Source organism: Perissodus microlepis, chromosome 6, assembly GCF_051167445.1.
Source record: "Perissodus microlepis isolate ML-2025 ecotype Zambia chromosome 6, ASM5116744v1, whole genome shotgun sequence".
NCBI classification, from domain to species: Eukaryota; Metazoa; Chordata; class Actinopteri; order Cichliformes; family Cichlidae; genus Perissodus; species Perissodus microlepis.
This window is the reverse complement of record NC_140466.1, coordinates 15,493,189-15,510,317: the sequence shown is the minus strand read 5'-3', so window position 1 is coordinate 15,510,317 and position 17,129 is coordinate 15,493,189. Positions and strand designations below refer to the sequence as shown.

Here is a 17,129-nt window from a genome sequence, read left to right as displayed (position 1 = left end):
TGGTTTCATATAAATACATGTCTATGCTACAAAAATGCACTACAGGCGACAAAAGCTGTAAAATCTAACACTGCACTTTATTCTATTTGAGTAAAAACATCTGTAACTGTAGCTGGTCTGATGACTTTAGAGAAAGGTTTGTGTGGTTTTGGGAACTTTAGTAACTAGTGCGGCAAATCTGTATCAGTGTGGGATATCTGTGTACACACACGATCTCTGACTGCAGAGAAACACTGCGCACTTTTAAAGCGCCACTTCAGCTCTGCGGATGAATGTAGCACTGACTGTACTCGTGTATTTCCATGTCCTATATTCCTCATACCATTTTCTTCTTACATACAGCCCTAACTAGCTAGCTTCGTTTGAAAGAAATAAAAAAACGACATTTCTGTGTTACGCGAACGTCGCACAAATGACGTCATACGTAAAAACCAAGCGCCAAATTCAAAATGGCAATAGCCAGCCTGCAACCTGCAAACTAAAGCCTTTTTTAAAAATTAGTTTGCCGTGTTTTACGATGCGAAATAAACTCAGAAAGGTCAAAACAGTCAGAGACTCAAACTTCCGGTGCAAAGACGTGACGCAAACTGCCGGGGTTATAGTTTTATCAGAGTCGAGCTGCTCTAAAGAGGAAATCTCGCTGGATGCAAAAGATAAAAATGGCTCAAGTTCAGCTACAGGGCTTTTGGGAACACAGCCCCAACCAGTACCGGAGACAAGAGATGCTTTGTGCGCAAAAGGAGCTAAAATTGCTCCGATTTTCTTACGGGCGATACAGCAAAGAAAGCGGAGCAGCGACGGGGAGCTGGACCAGCCTCTGGATAGCACGCAGCAATCCGTGCTCCCTCTTCAAGGTGATAACGTGCAACCAGTAAAACGTCCACCTGCAGTTTCTCACGTGACAATAAAGGACAGGTGTCAGGGACAGCTGTCACCCTCAGTTCTGCACAGCTGCCTGGAAGAAATCCAAACTTCTAATCCAGCATTTCCAGTCCAAGCTGTGCTCAACACTTTGAGGAAGAAGGCAGGAGAAGGGCTGCAGGAGCATGCACTCACAGGTTAGACTGAACAACTGTCTGTACATTTGCTCCTCTGTGAGGATATAATTCTTCCCCTTTCTTTTCTCCTCATATCCGCATTACCTCTTAAAAGAAAAGAGAAAACGGGTAGATGAACTCTTGCAGAGGGTACCGAAGCGTCTGAGGTCTGCAGAGAGTGCTGCAGGTGTGGGTCACTCGTCACATCAGGATGTCCTGGGAAGCAGTAGTGTTCACCCTGCAGAGAAACAGCCCAGGTGCAGCAAGCTGAGTCGCACTCGCAGACTGAAGCAACAGAGGGCGAGCCAACCAAGTCTTGATGAGCCGAACTTAATGAAAAGCTGTGATCCTCTTCAAAGAAGTAATGCTTGTCTAATTCAGAACAGTTTGACATGTGCTTTATTCCCTTTAAATTGCAGGAAATGTACTTTTTTGTCTTCTTTCTTCTGTCTAGATTTATTTTTTGAGGATACACTGTGGACAGATAAGTACAGTCCCCAGCATTCGAGTGAGGTCATTGGTAATCCTGCATCTGTGAATAAATTGTACAGGTGAATTTAAGATATTTACACAAGTCTAATTGATTAATTAGTCTTTTGAAGTCCGCATCAGGAGTGTAAACTTTTTATGGATGTTTTCTTCTTGGAGTTCAGTTGGTTAAGGAAATGGAAACTAAGAGCTGCCCGTGACAAGGAGAGACAAATGGAGGAAAAGAAGCAACAGGAAAACAGTAATGGTATGAACTGGTTCTTCACTGTGAAGCTTTGCTCAGTCAGACATGTTATTCTTTTTTATTCCATGCGTGTGACTTTTGGAAAAGTAACAAGTGTCCTTTTGAGCAGAGTCATGGGATTGTGGAGACTTCCAGGGTGAAGCTGGATCAGACGATGGCAGAGAGGACCCACTGGGTAACACCCTGCTGATTACAGGACCGTCGGGTGTGGGCAAGACTGCTTCGGTGTACGCCTGTGCTCAGGAGCTGGGCTTCAAGGTGGGATTTGCAAAAAGGTCCGGTGTTTTTGAAGCGATGCTGTCAAAGGCTTGTCAGAAATCAGTTCCACCAAACATGGATTCACGTTAGGATGAATCTTAATGCCAGTTCACCACTCCCAAACATGTCCAATAAAAACTTTTTCCCATTTAAGTAAAGCAAGGAATCCCCGTAGATAACCTGTTTAGTTCATTGTAATATTAATAACAATGATCCTTAACATGAGTTTGATTTCACTAACTTTACATAAAAACAATTGACCCCTATGAAACTAAACTGTGGTTAAACAGCTCATTTAAAATGGCAACAGACAGCTGTAATATGAAATGTACAGAAGTTCAAATTTAAAATTGAATCCTTCTCACAATATATTACTTTTCTACTGGTTGAAATTTTTGTGGCTCATCCCAGAAGGTATCTATAAAAAAAATCAACACCTGATATGCTCTGAGTCTCCAATTTTAAAACTGGTAAAATGTGACATTTTTTGACTTTGATCAGGTCTCCACTGGAGGTGGTAATAACCAGACACCCCACGATATGATATTATCACAACACTTCACTCACAGTGACAATTTTTTGTCAAATTATGTCCTCAGAGTTAAACTGTGTCATTCTCTGTTTTATCCAGTAAGATAAATTTCTCACACTCTCACTAAAACCTGCCATAAATTGCAAACCTGTGACAATCTCTCTGAGAGTGACTGCAGTCAGTCCAACTCAGAATGTGACTGTTTGCAGAAGGCTTGCCTCCTATACCACCTTGTTCATAGTATTCCCCAAGTATTTAAATTTAGTTAATAAAATATCTATGTGGCATCTCTGTATCGGCACAAGCAAAATATCACAATGATGTGCTGTATGATTTTTTTTTTTTCTCCACCACTAGTCTTAATGCTTTGGTTTCTTCTCAACCAAGGTGTTTGAGGTGAACTGTTCCTCACAGCGCAATGGGCGCAATGTTCTGTCCCAGCTAAAGGAGGTTACCCAGTCACACCTAGTGGAGACGTCGGGGAAAGACCAGCTGAAACCGGCTTACTTCAACACCTTCAACACCAACACCTGCACTTCTAAATCTGAGATTTTACTAGGTAGAACATCAATGGTGATGATCATTTGTTTTCATTGTAACACGAGTAATCAGAGCCCTCAGTTCTTTTACTGACAAAACAACAGAGGCACAATTTTACCGTACAGGTAATTATATTTTCTGTTAACAGGAAAAAGGATGCTTCCTAAAAATGTCACTTCCACCTCAAAAAGAAGAACATCACAGAATTTGAGAGGCTCTCGTCGCAGTGCAAAAGCAAAATCAGCCACAGTCACTCTGACTCGCTATTTTAGGATGAAGGCCAAAGTAGATCACTTACAGTCTGGTTTCCTGTCACCATCTGAAAGGCCAGAGAACAAGAAACTGGTCAACTCATCGTCAGGCTCTGATGTAGCAGAGAAAAAGACAGCCACTTCACTTATTCTCTTTGAAGAGGTAAACCATTACTGAGCACGACACTGTTTGGCATATAAAGCCACACGTTAACCGTGGTTGCTTCAGATTCACCGTTATCGCTTGCTCTTGCAGGTTGACGTTATATTTGACGATGACGTCGGTTTCCTTGCAGCCATTAAGGCTTTTATGAGTACCACTAAAAGACCAGTCATTTTGACTACGAACGGTAAAGACGCACACGCAGAGTTTGAATTTCACTTTTAAAGATGAGCTGTTGATTCTAAACTAGTGTCTTCCTCAGATCCCTTATTCAAGGATCGATTCGACGGCAGCTTGGATGAAATAATTTTCAAAACTCCATCAGCAGTAAGTCAAAGTTACCTCGACCGCCTCACACAGCTTCAATGACAACTGCATGTGTTTGACAGTAGCGCCGCACTCTTCTTGCATGTTTGTGCTATAGAAGAAGAAAAATGTTATTAGAACTTTGTTAATAGAAAAATAACTCAGTCTGTCATTAACTGCATCTTTTCGAAGGTGAATATGTGCAGTTACCTGCAGCTGGTGTGTCTGGCTGAGGGAGTGCAGCTGGATTTGGGTGACGTCAGCAGCCTCCTCAGACTCACCTGTGGTGATGTCAGACGCTGTCTGCTGCAGCTGCAGATCTGGGTGCAGAGTGGTGGAAGGTCTAAGAAACCCATCTGTGTGCAGTGTAAGTTTCTCCAACATAAAGCATAAATAACATTAAACAATTTTTTTTTTATGTTATTCTCTGTAAATCTTCCTGTTTTAGACTCAGATGCTGCTGAAGGAGAACATTTAGACTCATTTCCTCCGTACAAAATAGGCTGCTCTGCTAACATGCTGGGTCTTTGCGGTGGAACTCCAGAACATTTGCTGAACCTTCTAAAGGCAAGTATTTGTTTCTCTGCATAAATCTTCATGATCATTTCTCCAAATGAAATTAACGTTTCCGATCGATCGTGTTTTGATTCTCAGTCCTCGTCTAAAAAGCACATGGACGAGCTCTTGATGCTTCTCGCTGAGAGCTGGAGACGAGGCGTGCCGCTTCTCTATTTGAACCTGGAGCTTCTGCTGTCTGTAGCAGCTCAGCATACTACGGTTCGATGCTTGGAAACAGTTGCTTATTCCAGGCTACAGTGCGAGCAATCTGATGTTGGGCTTCACATCGAGCAGCACAATAGAAGCATTTATCAAAGGGCTTCACTGACCAACAGCAAATCTGTAAGCCATACGTCAAAGCTTAGCAGAAGGAAGTATAACAACACATCATCTGACAGTTTGGGCCTTGAAAAAACATTCTCATTCAGTGGGACTCCTTCAAAAGCTCTGCACTCAGGCAGTACGGCTCAACAAATTGCAGCTAAAGAGGAGAGTGAGTGTTTAGACGCCCTGACTGACTTCTTTGACATCATGTCCTACCTCGATGCCACCCTGCCGCCCACAGGGACGCGTGTTTCCGACTCCTGCGCACCTGAGTCATTTGTGTGGACAGGAGCGGAGCTAAAGGCTGGTTTGTTGGATGAGATGAGGGAGGGAGAGGACAGCAGCTACAGTCAGGAGAGGCTGTTGGACATTCAGGCTGCTGCTGAAGGTTTGGGGTGTCACAGGTGCTTGTGCAGAGCGTCTGAAGCATGGACTGAAGTGCAAAAAATCAGACAGGTGCTGGAGGACAAAAGGTGGGGGAGGCTGATGGAGAGACTTGCAGTGACCTCTTCTAAAAGACACAGTCTCAGCTTTAGTTTTCAGCCTCTCTGTGAGCCAAGGTGAGTCTGCTCTCCACTTCGTCTTCTGAATGCCATTTCAAGTTGTTTACCATCTTTCCATTTCAGTTGTCCAGTCATACACTTAGTTATCATTGCTTAAGTTTCAAGGATGTTGACTTCTTTTAAATGCTTTATAATGTAAGTATAAGGGAAAGCGCCATTACATGACATTCATTTGATAAATTCTTGTCCAAATCCATTTAAAAAGCGAGACACTGACCAATGAAAGGATAACAATTTCAGTTAAATAACTCAAAGCATCTTTAGTGGAAAAGTACATAGAACTTCATTCTACCTGCGATGTCACTCCAGGATGAGGGGGGCTCATGAATGCATGTGTGTGCTTCACTAAACATTTCTAATATTGTGCACATTATAAAGCAGAACACCAATTTCTTTGTTCCCGTGCCTCCAGTTTGTCCCAAAGAAGATTCAGACTGAACAGGACGGTTCTCAGCAGTAAACCCTTTGTTTTGCTGGGGAACAGACGGGCTGTGTGTGTCGACTACATGCCGGTCCTCCGCTCCATCTGCCGCTTACATAAAGCACAGCAACAGAAACAAGAGCCACTGAGGTGAGTCAGACACAAGGTTTAAGAGTCCGAAAGTAGGGGACAATCACAAATGACAGGAAATGGAGATGGATTTTATGTTACTAGTGAGGTTGTAATATCACAATAAGTTCATGTGAGAGAGAATGGCAGATAACCTCCCTGAACACCTCAGTGTAGATCAGTGAAGATGTGGTTTGACAACATTTAGAACAGTTTCTTAGTTTGTCCAGGAGTATATCTGCAGAGACCACCCTCGCTAACTTCTGATGCACACCCAGTCATTTAGTTTTATAAGCAGGTCTAAAATATGGCAGAAACCACTCGTTTCAGAAAACCGCTTAAAGATTTACTCATAGTAGGCTTTCAAGGGGACAAGAGTTAAATAACACAGCTTCTTCACACTAGTGCTAACACACAGAGACAGACAACCTTTCATTCTCACTTTCACATGGCCAATTTAGTATCTCCAGTTAACCTAACTAGCCCGTGTCTGGACCATGGGAGGAAGCCGAGGTACCTGTAGAGAAACCGCACAGGAAGTCATTTTGTAAAACAACTTGTTCCCTTGCTGCTATGATTCTGTCATAAATCATAAGCCTGACATAATAAGAAATCTAGATTGATAAATAACACTACACCCCAGAAGGGAGTGGAGGAATGTACATTTAGTTTAAGAGTGAATAATCCCTTTAAAATATATCTAACATTTTGTGCATTTATCTAATACTTTACATACTAATTTCTCCCACAACAGGTGTATGAACTACCTCAACAACATTCACCTGGACCTCTCAAAGTCAACTATGCAGCTCCTGGCAGAAGGTTTCACGTGACTCCTAAAAGACTATTGAACCTGACATCTCTACCTCAGCTTACTCCTGTCAGTATTTATTTTAGTCAGATACTGTGAAATGAAATTAACGTGGTTTATTTGAGGAATCATGTTTTTTATTTATATGTGCAACCATTAAGTAAATAAAAAGTTTACCTTTTTTTTGTAAATTATACTGAGCATTTTAAAAGAATTTAAAGTACTGATTACTCAGGTACTCACATGGGTTTTTGACACAAATTTTTATACTTTTCATCCTTTGTGTTTTATCCACATACAGGTTTTGCACAAAATGCTAGGACAACAGCCGTCACTGCCCCTGTCAGGGTTAGTAGCAGAAATAAACACAGGAGCAGCCCTTATACTCAAACAGTACCCAGAAAACAGCATTTGAGTGTTTTAAGTCACAATAAAAATATTTAATTCGTCAAACTTATCATTAATCTCCAAAAAGTTCAAAGGAAAAAAAAGTTCAAAAGAACTCAGAATGCCATTTCTGAGGTTTGTTGGTTGTGTGGTGACGAGTCCAGCTAGTGGCTCTCAGGAGCAGTCGCTGAGCAGCTCATAAAAGGCTATAGCCTGAAGGAGAGCATCACAGAGTTCCTCCCCTCCTCTTCTGCTGCCCATCTGGAAGGAATTCCTGTACTTCACCAGCAGATCCTGGGGAAAGTTTATTCTGGGAAGCTTCTGCGTCACCGACTCTGTCATGAGCTGTCGAACTGTCTGCGCCCCGCTTGTTCGAGACTCACCCACCATCAGTCCAAAGTGGCGCCCTACAGCAGTCCTCATCATGTTGAGAACCCTGTGAAGGAAAGGAGAGAATTTCTGGGTCATGTTTCTGCATGCACGCTCGCTTGTGCAGGATTACAGATGTGACCAGCACAAGTTCAAACCAAATACTTTTGATATCTTTTTACTTCACCTGGGAGGAATGTTGGATTCTGGCAGGGAATTTTTGGGCTCCAGCAGAGCAAAAAGCATGGCCTCCACAGCCCTCATGTGTGCCATGATGGGGAACAGAGCTGTGTTTTGGACTGAAATGGAAGATTTCTCTATTATGTAGAAATCTGCTGATGGCAGGAGGGCCACAACTGAAGACACCTGTTGGCATCACAGAATTAATGAATTATGTTACAGAAACAAAGTTCCAAAACACAATGACTGTTAGTCTACATTAACGTTCTCATTTAGCTAGACTTTGACTAGAAATAATATGCTCTACATAAGTACTTACATCATGCAAATAAGCAGAAGCCATGTAAGTTCCCCTCAGGAAATTCAGACAGTCCACCTGTTGCCAGTCCAGTACAGTCATTCCACGGTCCACGTGTGCCCAGGCAATTTTATTAGTCCCACATATGAGTGACACTATGGAACTGGCATCCTGCATTGGCAAATACAGAATCATGATTAGAGAGCATTATCCTGCTCTTTCTTTTCATAGTTAATATTTTCTTTTAACAGCTCAAGGTTATGAAGTAGACAGTAAACCCTATCACAGCAAAGTCCATCACCAGCTATCCAACATCCTGTGATATTTGATTTTTACTATCATGTGTAGGCTTTTCCAAGCATAAACTTGGCCCCAAAGATTTAAACTTCTGCCAAAGGAAAATCAATGGGGCTGTGATTACATTTGTTTACGTGGGGTTTAATTTACTGAAGCATGAAAACATTTATCACGTGGTTACAAAAAAAAAAAAAAAAAAAAAAAAAAAAAGCAGGGAGAAAGACTTCTAAGCAGGGTAGCAGATTGTTAGTCTTGAACAGTACACGTGTACCAACCTATGTGCATATCATGTGCAAAAAGCCTACTTTGAGTCAGGAAGAACCCACTTATGTGGTTGATAATTCTCATAGATCATGTAATTACATAACAGAACATCTGTGTCATCCAAAATATGGGCACTGTTGACAGACGATGGCTTATCAACAAATAAAACGAGATTAAGTGCAAACAATTAAGAAAAAAAAAAAATCCTAGAATTGCCCGTGATCATACAGACCAATGTAGATATTTCAAACACAGATGTGTCAAATGTTGATCATCTATCAAGAAGTGATTTCTGTTATTTGTCAAATAATGATTGAATTCAATTTTATTTATATACCACCAAATCACAATAAGATGCCTCAGGGTGATTTATTTTGTAAGGTAAAACACCTAAAATAATACAAAGAAAACAAATCCCCAACAATCATATGACCCCCACCCCTCCAAAAAAACAAACAAACAAACAAACAAACCACACACCGGAAATCACCTGTTAACACGAAAAGCTCACCTCTAACCAAGACTTGTCGACCTCTGGCCTGATGAACTTGGCCAGCTGTATCCTCACTTTCCTCTCCTTCTTAACCGTCGGGTTGAGAATGGAGTTGAAGACAATGACAGCACTTTTGTGCTTTAGTAGTGGAACATTCACCACACTTTCCAGAGTTTTAAAGGGTCCGTTTTTAGTCCTGTACTCCACAATGTTGAGGGACTTGCGACCTCGCAGCAGCTTTATCCCGGCCAGCTCTCCTGGCGTGGCGGTGTTGAGGAGCTGGAGGATAGCGTCTCGCTGCTCTGGGGTGTAGCAGGTGTCCAGCGTTCTGCTCGCGTCGTCCTTGCAGGATTCATTACTGGAGGACAGATTAGCGTTAAGGGTCTCAAAGCTCGCCACGGGAACCCGGCTTCTCCAGCAGCATGTGCACTGAAGGTACCGCAGCTCCAGCTCAGGGAAGGAGCCGTACTGAGGGCGGCAAAACAAACCGGACTGTCCCGCATACTGACCTGGAAACACAACGGGACAACATGTGTTCAATCTTAGTCTAACATTTAAGGTGTTAACCTTTACAATATGAGTGTGGAGCTCAGCCAAAGTTACTTAAGGTATACCTGTTAATGAACATTTAAGACCATAAAAGAAGATGCAACTTCTAAAGGCTTGCAATGAAACGACATTTTACAACTAGCGATACTAGCTAACGACATATGTGCATTAAAAATTCTTACTTCTTTTGACCAGCGACGACAAAACTCGCCTGGCGACCCACATTATCGTTACTTGAAGTTAAAATGAATATTTGACGGTTTTGCTCGCCGGCATAATGCAGGTGGAACAACTTCGCCCTCTGATTGTTTGGTGTCCAACGGTTTTAACTGGTCGGTGTAGCACAACAACAACACTTTAAATGGTTCCGGAATGCTGCTTAATCCCTCCCTGGCATATACTTGATGTATCGGACGCCGTAGAGATAAAGGCAAAAATAAAGAAATAGATAATTAAACAAAATAAGTAAATAATAATATCATAAATAATAATAATAACTGATAAATAACAGAATGCTTATTCGTCCACTCCCGAGCTGGGTTCATTTTATTTTTTTTAATGTTTAATACATAATGATAAACTATCTTTTTTCGACTGCTGCATTTAGGGGTGAAGGTTTCCAAACCACACATTATAGCAGGTCTTGCTACCATCTTGTAAACCTCCCCTTTCACTCTTGCTGGTATCCTTCTGTTGCAAATCGCCACTGACACGCATCTCCACCCACTCCACCCTGCCTCCACTCTTTTCTTTACTCCTCTTGTGTCCAGTGCTTTAGATGGTTTACCTCAGGTACTTAAACTAATTTTCCTTCAATACCTTTTCTCTTTGCAGCTTCATTGTTACACTTCTGTCCGTGTCATTCACAAGTATGTATTCTGTATTGCTGCTACTGATTTTCATTCCTCTTCTCTCCTGTGCATACTTCCACCTCTCCAGGCTCCCTTCCACCTGCTTCTTGCTCTCACTACAGATCACAATATTGTCTCCAAACATGGTAGTGCACAGAGACTCCTGCCTCACCTCATCTGCCAACCTGTCCATCATCAATGCAAACAAGAAGGGACTCAGAGCTGATCTCTGATGTAATCCCACCCCCATCTTTTACCCATCTGTCACTCCTGCTGAAACACCTCACCACTGCCTCACTGTTCTCATAGGTCCTGCACCACCCGCAAATACTCCCTCATACTCTGCCACTTGTGACTTCCTCATCCAGTACCAGACCAGACCTCCATACTTCTCCGTCATTACTCTCAAGCAAACTTTCTCAGCATAAAGCCATACTGCTGCCCTCTGATCAGCACCTCTCTCAATAACCTAGCTTCAACAACTCTTTCCACAATCCCAAATTCATCTACAAATCTGAAGGTTGGTGGTTTGATCCCTGCCTACTCCAGTCTGAATGCCCTATATCCTTGGGCAAGACACTAACACCAAGTTGCTTTCCGATGCATCCATCAAAGTGTGAATTTGTGTGAATATTAGAAAGCACTTCAGCATAGAAAAAAGTGCTTGTATGAATGGGTGGATGAGGCATGTTGTATAAAGAGTAGAGTAGAAATGTGCTCTATAATAACCAGTCCATTTACCGTTTTCCATTACTGCTGTATTTTCCCAGTCATCTGCTAACTTTTTCTTACCACCCGGAGCCCATCTCAACTCTTCCCTGAAATCTGTGCAACATTTTTCCTTCTTCAGTTTCCACCATTTAATCCATTTCTCTGCATATAAACAGTATAGAAAGTAGACGTTCGCTTCTAAATCTGAATGGACACAAAAGTCGTCAGACAGTCACTAAGTAAGAATGTTCATCTGTTCTGCATCTATGTGAACAGTTTTTTTTTTTGTTCCGGTTAGCTTAAAATAAACTCTATTCAGCGTTACTACTTTGCTATAGTTTAATTTAACTGGTTTAAGCAGAACTATGCAGGAGCTATAGAGTTATAAACCAAACAAACACATTTTTCCCAAGTGTGTTTAATAAAGCTTTCTTTGTTTTGTATTTAAGTTTTCCAGCCAACCTCTGTGGAGGAAACAATTAAAGGAAATAGTTCTTTTTAAGGTCCCAACAGGGGAGTTTTGGACCACATATCTTGGACTGAATTTTCCTAAGAGAGACACCGTTCTTCTAACTTTCATGTTCATAGTGGATTCAGGTAGCTGTTGTTGTTTGAGCAGTTGTTACCTTATGCATTTGTCCCTATGTGCATTTGTTAGCTTGTCAACACGCAGTGCTGAAGATACGTACTGCAGCGGAAACTGCAACAAAAAGCATTTGTCACTTCAACAATTCAAAATATAGTCACAAAATTTTACAGTTGTGCAGCTGGGGCCAAGATGAAGGTCGAGTTTGAAGAGTACTGAGTCAAGGTCATAAAATGTAAGCAGGCTAGTTGACACACAGACTTTTCCCACTTTATTCCTCTGTTTCACTGTGGGTTTTGTAATTTTTAAATTAATAGTGCAATTTGCATCTCCCCCTTTTCTTTATCTGCTGTATGAACGCAGTTGACGATTTATTTTGGCACACCAGATACATCTTATAGACATTTTATTAATATAGTGGCAACTCCCCACAGGAGGTATTTTTATCCAATGTGTAAAAGTACATTTTTAAAGGTGGGTTTTGTCTGTCTCACTGACATCTGCCTATCCGGTCTTAATTCTAGCCCAGGACTTAAAGCAAATGAATGCCACTCGTGACAACAGCAGCAGTTAAATTTAGATGTAGGACAAAAGTCTGGCTATAAGTTTGCAACAGTTTGTAAAACTGGCACATGAGCTTGGAGCTATTCTGGAAAGTTCCCTCCTTTTTCTTGCTACTGCTGCTGACCTTAACTTTAAAAACAAAACTGTTGCTCTCACAGCTTTCGAACAGCGACAAGCCTAGCAGCCTAATACTGTAAGTCAATCACCCAGTAACTGAGTGACGTATGTTTCACTTCCTTTCTCTGTTATTTCTGGATATATGTGTTTGTGTGCAGAACAATAAACTTCATGATGCTGCATTGTTAAGAGGAAATACTGGCCCACTGGCCACGGAGATGTTTGTACCTGCTACAGGGCAGAATAGCTCTGTACTGTGAAGTGTGTAGAGTCAATATGGAGTTACTACCTAGTAGATGTTTTGTTGGGATTTGACTGTCAGCCCAAGAGAAGCAGACGTCCTTCATCGATGGCCACTTCTGAAAGAAATAACAAAATTCTCCTTGATTTGGTGCAACAGCCGGGTAACAACTTGTGTGCTGACTGTGGAGCTCCTGGTGAGTACACCTCAACAGACTCAGGTTTAATTTATAGATTAGCACTGATAGATTTTTATTTATTTATACTTTTTTTTAACTTTCTCTCCAGAGAACATTTTATTTACCTTATTTCACTACGTAACAAGTGGTAATAGACGGCCCATCTGACTGAGTCATGTGCTTTATTTAGTTAACAATATTGTGTCCAAAATATTATTTTATAACCAAGTAAAACTGTAATAAGCTCTCAGAAGGGGAAGAGAAAACTGCTGTATAGGGTGGTATGACCTTATTGTTCCTCCTTTTTTCCACCACTTTTCACCTTCACTGTATGAGGACAGTTAATACAGTGTGTACCTATGTGAAATGAAGACAGAGGTAGTGCAAACAGTGCTTTATACGCTTATTCTTTTGCCTGTTTATCGACTTTATAATTGTGCAGAAAAGAAACACTGATTTTTGCTTTATAATCTTTGTACATTATGGTCATTAGGCAGTTCATAGAACTACTTTTTTTTTTTTTGCACTGTACTTAGTTCCTTCTTATAAAATAAACACTGTGATCACTTTTTGCTCGCAGACCCTGACTGGGCTTCTTACACTCTCGGCGTCTTTGTGTGCCTGAACTGCTCGGGGATGCATCGTAATCTGCCTGCAGTCAGCAAAGTGAAATCCATACGGCTGGATCATTGGGAAGATTCACTTGTAGAGGTATTGATTATTAGCATGAATTCATATGATTAATTATTTATTCATGTTCTCTTAAATTTAGACATTTTCCTTTTATTATATAGAGGGTATTGGATACCTTTAGATTTCTTTGATTTTTCACTACCCCCAGTTCCCCCTGTTACTACACCGTTGCCTCCAGATTTTCATTTCGTTCTTCATTTTAAAATAAATCCTTCTAATTTGAGTCTGTTCATCATGTAAACAATATTATCTTGCTCTAACCTTTATTTTTAACTCTCACATTATGCGGTTTCAGTTCATGCAAGAGAAGGGAAATTCTGCTGCCAAAGCTATTTATGAGAAGTGTGTCCCGGTCTTTTTCTACCAACCACAGCAGAAAGATTGCGTGTAAGTGACTTTCACTGCATTTGGCACCCATTCATTTCATTAACTCAACCGAAGTGGGAAGCAAAGACAACAAACGGTCTGTTTAGTGAATGGGAGTGGAGTAGTCACGTTTCTCAGGTAGAAAGAGGAACAGCAGAGAAGTGTAAAGGCTCAGTGACAGGTCTACACATTTTCACGGGCTTGTTTGTTTTCAGCGTTCTTAAGGATCAGTGGATCCGTGCCAAGTACGAAAGACGGGAATTCACAGGAGAAAACATCTACTTTCAAAAAGTGTACAGTGCAGGTAATTATCCTAGCAATATTTTTAATTAAAAAAAAGAAACCTTCCCCGTCAACGAAACATTGACAAGTCTAACCTGCAGTTTATTTGCTGCACCTCTTTGAACCGTTTGATACTCCAGAACTGTTTGAGGCAACACTATGGAAGAAAGGCAAAGACAGTAAGCAGTTCCTTAAAAGCACCTTCCTGCTCTCACAGAAAGACTTCACCCTCAGATACTTCATCAAAGAGGATGTGAGCAGTTCTTCAGTCATAAGACCGTTTAGTTTACAGCTGTATAAGCATTCTTCAGTTGACTCTGGCCAAATATCTCTTTTTCTAATCTTCCTCAATCATCTCATTAAAACCAAGTCCAAGGTTCCCAAAGCTGTCATCAACATGAAGGATCTGAATGCAGTCTTCCAACCAGAGAAGATCGGTCATGCTAACGGTTTGCAGATCTCCTATGTGGATGATGAACGCTCAAAGAACCTTTTTGTGTACCACGAGGACGGGCAGGTGAGGGCATCTTCCCAGATGTACACTGCATGCTCTTTTCCATCCCACATTCATAGAGTTATACCTTATTTGAGACAATTACTCTTCCTGGCAAAACCTATGTCTATGATCTCTTATAGGTGATTGTGTCTTTTTTCAATGCTATTCGGGCAACACGTTTGGCATACCTCCTGAAGAAAAACCCCACTCTTCAAGAAAAAGACGTGAGACAAACTTTCATTAGGTCATCAGCTATGTAAACCCCTCTTACTTCAGGCTAGTGATGTCTATCCTCAAAAAGCCGCTAAGTAACATTATACAACCTCAAAGTCATACCTCATACATCAAACGTTTTCTGTAATTAACTACATAGAACTTTCCAATTTAATGGCTTTCTGTTCAAGAAAGTGTGCAGAGGTTTCAAGGCCTCGACCGAAGCCTTGTTTAATGTTCTTTTTAAAGTTTCCGCTCATATCTGCAAGTCTTTGTTACTAATGCCGCAGCTTTTGCTCAGTGATTGTTTTAAAATGACCTTTCACACCCAAGAAAGTTGCTGCTGAACCACAAGTCTTCTGTTTTTAGTACCTCGTGTTTATATAATTTTTTTTCTCTTGGCATTTGAGAAAGCTCCTTTGTCTTTATTGTACTTAATATCACTTTAAAACTAGCACAGGCAGGATTTATACACTTAGGTCCATAAATATTTGGACAATGAATTTGTTTTTGCCTCTGTACACCACAACCATGGATTTTCAACCAAACAGTCAGGATATGATAGAAGTGCAGACCCCTAGCTTTATTTTAATTGGTGTAACAAAAAAATTAGTATGAACTGTTTAGGAATCACAGCCATTTTTATACACAGTCTTTTCAAATGCTCTAAAGTAATTGGGCAATTGACTGAAGAGCAGTTACATGGCTAGGCGAGGCCTTGTTATTCCATGAACAAATATATCAGATGAAACATGATGCTACTCGCGGCAGTTAAATTCAATATTAATTTCGGTTTGTTCTCTCCCCATTTAAACACATTACATTTAATGTGCAAACCCGCACAACGTCAGCACGGTTGAATCATTCTGGTTGTGAGCTGCTGCTGTTGTTCAGCTCACAGTATTTGTTTGTGTTTCTTTGCACAGTTAAAACATCAGCTAACAGCACATTGCCTGAAGGAGGGATACATGGAGAAAACTGGTCCGACGGTCTGTGAACTATCCGAATTTTTTAACTGGATTTACTGGGTCTACTTATTTTTAGTTTAACTGCCTGGCTAATTGGATTGGTGTGTTTATATGTGTTTTCAGCAACGGGAGCCATTCAAGAAGCGCTGGTTCACGCTGTGCTCAATGAACAGAAAGCTTCTATACTTTAAATCTCCACTGGTAATGAACAGAGATGAAGAACAGAGATCTTTGTGTTGCTCATATCTTTGTGAAAATGAAACACCTACATAAATAAATGACTCCAGAAAATAAAAAACATAAAAATTTGTCATTTTTTTCTTTTAATTGGAGATATTAAGAAGTTATTCTAATGCTCATAAAATACAATGAATAATCATAATGATCCTATTTAGTTGTACCTTGTTTATTTATACTGTTAGGATGCTACAGAGCTGGGTGCTGTCTTCATCGGCACAGAGAGCCACGGCTACTCTGTTTCAGAAACCAGCAGCCGCAACGCGAGGGGAAGCCGGTGGCACTGCGGGATCTCACTGGAGACTCCGGAGAGGCAGTTTGTTTTTATGTGTGAGCAGGATCAGGAACAGAGCGAGTGGATAATGGCTTTCAGAAAGGTCATCTCTCAACCCATGACACCAGAAGACTACTCTAGTAGGAATTTGTTGTCCCATGTGTTGTTAAAATGCATCAACTTTGCTCCTTTGGTTGTCAAGCATTCCTAATTCTTTCTCTTTGCGATATTCAGATGAGGCCAACCTGAGGAGAGGAAAATGAATCGTTTCCTTTTTTGCAAGGAAATTAAAATACCGTTTGGGGACAGAACAGACCTGAAGCTTTTCTCACAAAGACGCGCCCGAACCTGTCAGTGTGGCTAGAAACATAATTAGAGACAGGACCACAGACCAACTAAGGCGCTTACTGTCTACAATGTGGAGAAGCTACTGTCACCGTAGAGACTTTGTTTCTCTGTAAGATCCGCGCACATTAAAAGCAATGTCTCCTGATTTTGATGCACTTTTGTTGAAATTAATGTCAGCGTTCTTTTGTAATACATTATAAAGTCACTGAAAACAGACATTGTATTTATTAAAATAAAGACTGAAATGGCTATTTTGTAAATATTTTTGTTAACTTTGATGTACTTAGATACTTTTTTGTTTTTGTAGCTGTCTGTGAATTTCTCAAACTCATAATTTAAATAAACTTGATAAATAACTGCTTTCTTTTTTTTTGTTAACCAGTTGTTGGGGAACATGCTCGCTTTCTTCCTCATCAGTAACATATGTGCAGCTGGGCATTTTATGAGGCATATGTGCCTCTGTTGAGATGTTTTGATTTTAAGTAGCGGGTTCCATCAGGGCTGATAGGAATACCACAACAACCACCAGGACCACATATCA

At 40.9% G+C, this 17,129-nt stretch overlaps 3 protein-coding genes across 4 annotated transcripts; 2 read left to right on the top strand and 1 right to left on the bottom strand.

Moving 5' to 3' along the window:
- The first annotated feature begins 314 nt into the window (after positions 1 to 314).
- atad5b (ATPase family AAA domain containing 5b) lies at positions 315 to 7,042 on the top strand. Its single transcript, XM_084931008.1, has 15 exons — positions 315 to 1,058; positions 1,153 to 1,398; positions 1,492 to 1,588; positions 1,691 to 1,773; positions 1,880 to 2,028; positions 2,948 to 3,119; positions 3,249 to 3,514; positions 3,608 to 3,701; positions 3,777 to 3,841; positions 4,013 to 4,187; positions 4,269 to 4,387; positions 4,475 to 5,262; positions 5,678 to 5,836; positions 6,570 to 6,695; positions 6,928 to 7,042. The coding sequence occupies exons 1-14, from the start codon at positions 413 to 415 to the stop codon at positions 6,646 to 6,648; spliced, it is 3,138 nt and encodes a 1,045-aa protein (XP_084787134.1). The 5' UTR covers positions 315 to 412; the 3' UTR covers positions 6,649 to 6,695; positions 6,928 to 7,042.
- On the bottom strand, positions 6,871 to 9,811 carry tefm (transcription elongation factor, mitochondrial). The gene is made up of 5 exons (XM_084931012.1): positions 9,646 to 9,811; positions 8,933 to 9,423; positions 7,882 to 8,031; positions 7,570 to 7,748; positions 6,871 to 7,449 (listed from the first exon to the last, which is right to left on the bottom strand). The coding sequence occupies exons 1-5, from the start codon at positions 9,686 to 9,688 to the stop codon at positions 7,188 to 7,190; spliced, it is 1,125 nt and encodes a 374-aa protein (XP_084787138.1). The 5' UTR covers positions 9,689 to 9,811; the 3' UTR covers positions 6,871 to 7,187.
- A 1,851-nt stretch (positions 9,812 to 11,662) lies between these two features.
- On the top strand, positions 11,663 to 16,944 carry LOC146385330 (arf-GAP with dual PH domain-containing protein 2-like). 2 transcript variants are annotated; one of them, XM_084931007.1, is made up of 11 exons: positions 11,668 to 12,729; positions 13,292 to 13,422; positions 13,700 to 13,791; positions 13,986 to 14,074; positions 14,193 to 14,305; positions 14,423 to 14,569; positions 14,689 to 14,772; positions 15,688 to 15,750; positions 15,853 to 15,930; positions 16,152 to 16,380; positions 16,475 to 16,944. In XM_084931007.1, the coding sequence occupies exons 1-11, from the start codon at positions 12,642 to 12,644 to the stop codon at positions 16,501 to 16,503; spliced, it is 1,143 nt and encodes a 380-aa protein (XP_084787133.1). In that variant the 5' UTR covers positions 11,668 to 12,641; the 3' UTR covers positions 16,504 to 16,944. The 2 variants fall into 2 exon arrangements, with proteins under 2 accessions (XP_084787132.1, XP_084787133.1); XM_084931006.1 differs by having other exon boundaries at positions 11,663 to 12,729; positions 14,193 to 14,569.
- The last annotated feature ends 185 nt before the right edge of the window (positions 16,945 to 17,129 follow it).

Excerpts from the sequence above, each read along its gene's own strand:
- atad5b (XM_084931008.1), top strand. The coding sequence starts at position 413 with ATGACGTCATACGTAAAAACCAAGCGCCAAATTCAAAATGGCAATAGC. Across the intron at positions 3,120-3,248 it reads TAAATCTGAGATTTTACTAG|GAAAAAGGATGCTTCCTAAA; the intron begins GTAGAACATCAA and ends TTCTGTTAACAG. Across the intron at positions 3,515-3,607 it reads CACTTATTCTCTTTGAAGAG|GTTGACGTTATATTTGACGA; the intron begins GTAAACCATTAC and ends TTGCTCTTGCAG.
- tefm (XM_084931012.1), bottom strand. The coding sequence starts at position 9,688 with ATGTGGGTCGCCAGGCGAGTTTTGTCGTCGCTGGTCAAAAGAA. Across the intron at positions 8,032-8,932 it reads TCGACAAGTCTTGGTTAGAG|GATGCCAGTTCCATAGTGTC; the intron begins GTGAGCTTTTCG and ends TTGCCAATGCAG. Across the intron at positions 7,749-7,881 it reads CTTCTGCTTATTTGCATGAT|GTGTCTTCAGTTGTGGCCCT; the intron begins GTAAGTACTTAT and ends TGATGCCAACAG.
- LOC146385330 (XM_084931006.1), top strand. The coding sequence starts at position 12,642 with ATGGCCACTTCTGAAAGAAATAACAAAATTCTCCTTGATTTGGTGCAA. Across the intron at positions 14,075-14,192 it reads TCAAAAAGTGTACAGTGCAG|AACTGTTTGAGGCAACACTA; the intron begins GTAATTATCCTA and ends TTGATACTCCAG. Across the intron at positions 14,773-15,687 it reads CCACTCTTCAAGAAAAAGAC|TTAAAACATCAGCTAACAGC; the intron begins GTGAGACAAACT and ends TTCTTTGCACAG.